Source organism: Lycium ferocissimum, chromosome 5 (assembly GCF_029784015.1).
Source record: "Lycium ferocissimum isolate CSIRO_LF1 chromosome 5, AGI_CSIRO_Lferr_CH_V1, whole genome shotgun sequence".
In the NCBI taxonomy this organism is placed as follows: Eukaryota; Viridiplantae; Streptophyta; class Magnoliopsida; order Solanales; family Solanaceae; genus Lycium; species Lycium ferocissimum.
Genome location: NC_081346.1, coordinates 7,930,453 through 7,934,615, shown reverse-complemented (window position 1 = coordinate 7,934,615; position 4,163 = coordinate 7,930,453). Strand labels below are relative to the sequence as shown.

General features: G+C 33.9%; 1 protein-coding gene across 1 annotated transcript; it reads right to left on the bottom strand.

Annotated features, from left to right (window-relative positions):
• Positions 1 to 208: 208 nt before the first annotated feature.
• Positions 209 to 907, bottom strand: LOC132057527 (uncharacterized). Its single transcript, XM_059450168.1, has one exon. It carries the CDS (start codon positions 905 to 907, stop codon positions 209 to 211), a length of 699 nt encoding a protein of 232 aa, XP_059306151.1.
• Positions 908 to 4,163: the final 3,256 nt, after the last annotated feature.

Genomic DNA, 4,163 nt, shown 5'->3' with positions numbered 1-4,163 from the left:
AAAGTGGAACATGAAATTATAGCAATACATCTGCATATAGTAAGAAAACAAATGTAAAATAAGTATGCCTTATGAAGTATTTCTTTTAACTGGTTATCATATTTTAGTCGCCTGGCCCTTCTTCTTTTCCTTTTTCGGAGCACGGCAGTCTGCATCTTTGTGTCCGACTTTTCCATAATTGTGGCAGTTTCCGTTGAATTTCTTCTTGTTAGGATAATTCCTTGGTCTTGATGCCTTTTTCCTCTTTTTCAGATTCGTTGGGGGCAGTTTCAACAATATGTGCTCCCCTTATGGTTGATCTCCCATTAGCCTTCTTCTTCGCTGCCTTGTTATCTTCCTCGATTCTCAACCGGACGATGAGATCTTCCAGTGTCATCTCCTTTCGCTTGTGTTTCAAGAAATTTTTGAAGTCCTTCCATGAAGGAGGCAACTTCTCTATCACTGCCGCAACTTGAAACGCCCCACTAATCACCAAACCTACATCAAACAATATGTAAGTAATGGCACACTGAATACTTTCGACAAAAGTATTAATTAGACTTATACCTTCAGCGAGCAGATCATGGATGATAACTTGCAACTCTTGGACTTGAGTAACAACAGACTTGTCGTCTACCATTTTGTAGTCCAGAAACTTGGTAGCGATAAAATTCTTCAGTCCGGCATCCTCAGTTTTATATTTATTTTCCAACGCATCCCGTAGTTCTTTTAAAGTTTCCACATTACTATAGACGTTGTAAAGATCATCCTCTAGTCCGCTAAGAATATAATTCTTGCACAGAAAATCTGAGTGCTTCCAAGCCTCAGTTACAACAAAACGTTCATTCTCAGGTGTTGATTCCGGCAGAACCGGAACGACCTCTTTAATAAACTTTTGAAGGCTTAAAGTAGTTAAATAGAAGAACATCTTTTGTTGCCATCGTTTGAAATCAATCCCGGTGAATTTTTCGGGCTTCTCTGCTTACGAGCGATGCAAAAGACGACTAGAGGACGCAGCATTGCTCGTAGAACCAATCGCGGGGGTTGGTGTGGCAGTAGCAAAAGAGCATTCAAATTTGGAGTTAGGTCTCCCATTTCTGTCGCAAACGAAACAACAGAAAGCTTTAATAAACGGTGAAGTTTTTAAATCTTCGAACCAAATCAATTTTGACAAAGAACAAATATAATACACAACGGTGAAGATTTTATTTCTTTAAACCAAATCAAGTTTACACAAACAGAATTAAAACCACTTCAAACCGAATGCAGGAAATTGTATGTTGTATACTTGATGAAGCTTTTATATCTTCAAATCAGGTACCCAAATAAGTAGAAAGTTATGAAAACTTTAATCTCAACCGGAGTAGAAAATTCGAAGATTTTAGTCTCCAAACAACATACAAGTTCGTTATATTCAAACAACAAACATACAAATTTCTTTTTTATTTCTGGAAAGCACTGTTATTTGTTAAAGAAAAACACTTTATTTTTTCCTTCTTTCTGATAACGTTCGGTAATGGTTAATCGGCAACAGATGAACACATAAATAATTATTAAATTCCTTAAGCTTGTTGGTAAACTGTGTTCAGAAGCGTAGGAAACTAAAACCAGAAACTGGGAAAAAACCAGAAAACTAAAAGAAAACAGAAATAGTTTAAATTTGGAAAAAAAATTCAGAAACAAAGAAATATCCGAGACCACAGAATTCACTGTGTGTCCTTAAGGAATTTAATCCCCTCATTGTACCCGAGGTTATGGATTACTTCCTCCCAGGATAAAACGGATATACCTGTCGCAGGAGTAGCGGTACCTCAAATGCCTACGACTTCGACGAACTCAAATCAGGCAACGAACCACACACAGACTCGATAGTTTTATTTCAGAAAAAAAAAATGCAGAATGTGCAATGCAGAAAAAAATTCAGTGGTTGAAAAATGAGGCATTGCCTCAGTTTATATAGCCGCGAAAAATACCTGTTCAGAACAGGTTTGGTGACTGTTCGGAGAGGCCTTGCCTTTTCCGAAAAAAAAAATAAGAACGTTGGGATTTATTTTTTTATTCCGCGAAATTAATAATAATTTGGCTGAAATAATAAATAAAAAAAAAATCAGAAAATGACAATTGAATTTAAATAAATTTGGTCTGAAAAGATTATCAATCAAATCATTTGGCCAAAGTCAAGCGATGACAATTGAATTTAAATAAATTTGGTCTAAAAAGATTATCAATCAAATCATTTGGCCAAAGTCAAGCAATGACGACGGCGCGAGTTCTTCTCAATCCTTTAAGAATTAGAAGAAGTGCTTTCTAATATAAGCACATAACTTTTTCTTTCTACCACCAATGTGGTACAAAACTCCTTTTCAAAGGAACTTTGTTTTAAACTTCATTTTCCTTCCATTGTCTTTTTTCCTCCATTTCTCATTCACACCACCTTAGCTCGCTTCAATCATTAACTAGCTTTAACAAGTATTTAATCCATCTTCTTCTCCTTTAATGTTTAATGTTGAAAATACGCCACCTTACTGTTGTAATATTAACAAATTGAAACACCTGAACAGCTGGTTCAATAGAATTTAGGGGACCTTCCAGATTGCAAACTTAGGAATTAATGAAACGCCTAAGTCATGTTAATATATGTCCTTGATACATGAAATCCTCATCCCTATCCAACAGACATTTACTTCAATAAAGATCTTATTTGGCTGTGAATGTATTCTTTCATCGTTATCGATTGTTTTGTTCCAATAAGATCTTAGTTGTCTGTTTATGTATTCTTTCATCGTATCGATTGTTCCAATTATTAAGGCTTATTCGATTGGCTTAATAAGTTTGTGCACCAGACATGTATGCACTGGAAGCCACTCAACCGACAAGGCAAGCGGTGGGCAAAGTTATGGCTTTATAACTACGAACTTGTCTTTATTATGTTTGAATTTTACCTTGTTTTGCTTGTCATTCTTAAGGCGTCTGCATTCTCTGTGAAAATCGAGAATTGGGCTTCGGTGCTATGGCCCGCTAAACAACCCACTTGCTGTCTTGCCCTTGGTTATCTGCCCAATCCAAGTTTGGTTTTTTTTTTTTTTTTTTTTTTTTTTTTTTTTTTTTACAGGAAATTGTTTCTAATATTACTGTCAGACAGTTTATGAGCCGAAGCTAATAGAAGTAATCAAATTAATGATTATATACAAAAGAAACTGCTAATAAGAGGTAATTGAAAATAAGATACTACATGTGGTTGACAAGATTAGGATTCTATTATTTTGATACGATGTTCGTTTCTCAGTTACGGCTTAATAGTTTCATCTGATCCTTCCTCAATTTTCAAAGTTCATATGTTCCTGGGGTTAATTTACTTGTACAAGTAGCTACTTTTATTTTTGTCAACAAGCAAGTCGGCTATTTGTGTCGAGTCCAATAGTTATATGGTCACTGGTGTGCAAAATGATTGGTTCTTTACATACATGAATCTATTTTAGCACGGCGAAAAAGCTATAGGAAGCCAGTACAATAGAGTAATAATGAAAATAATTATACTAGAATACATTGCTCTTCCCGTCCGATAATAAGTGATTTTCTAATATTTCAATTTTGGTCCAAATAGAATGATTTTATTAAAAATCAAGAAGAAATTTATTTTTTCCTCCAATTTACCCTGTAAAAATAAATGAGCAATTTTTTTTAATCAAATAGTTCTCTTAATTAATGATAGGAACAATTTCAAAGACCTCTCTCCAAGTTCGCCTCGTAACACTGACTTTTCTTGTGGCTTATGATGTTGTAAACATAATAGGGACAACTACGTGTATATACATCTTAAGGAGAAATATTTACGTAACGTGACGATAGTTTTATATTTACAAAACATAACATTACAAACCTTATACAAAACATGCTTTTAAAAAAAAAAAAAAAAAAAATTTAAAAAAGATATTTTTTTTAATTTTTTCTTTTTACATATTTTTTTCGCTCAAAAATTTATGTATGAAATGTGTATATCTCGCTCAAGGCTTAAAAAGTTCGCTCAAAATTTAGTGTATGAAAACGGTATAAAAATGTATGAAATGAGTATACCTCGATCAAGGCTTAAAAAATTCGCTCAAAATTGTGTGTATGAAAACAATATGAAATTTGTATCTCGCTTAAGTCTTAAAATTTCGCTCACATTTTCATGTATAAAGTTC

Excerpts from the sequence above, each read along its gene's own strand:
- LOC132057527 (XM_059450168.1), bottom strand. The coding sequence starts at position 907 with ATGTTCTTCTATTTAACTACTTTAAGCCTTCAAAAGTTTATTAAAGAG.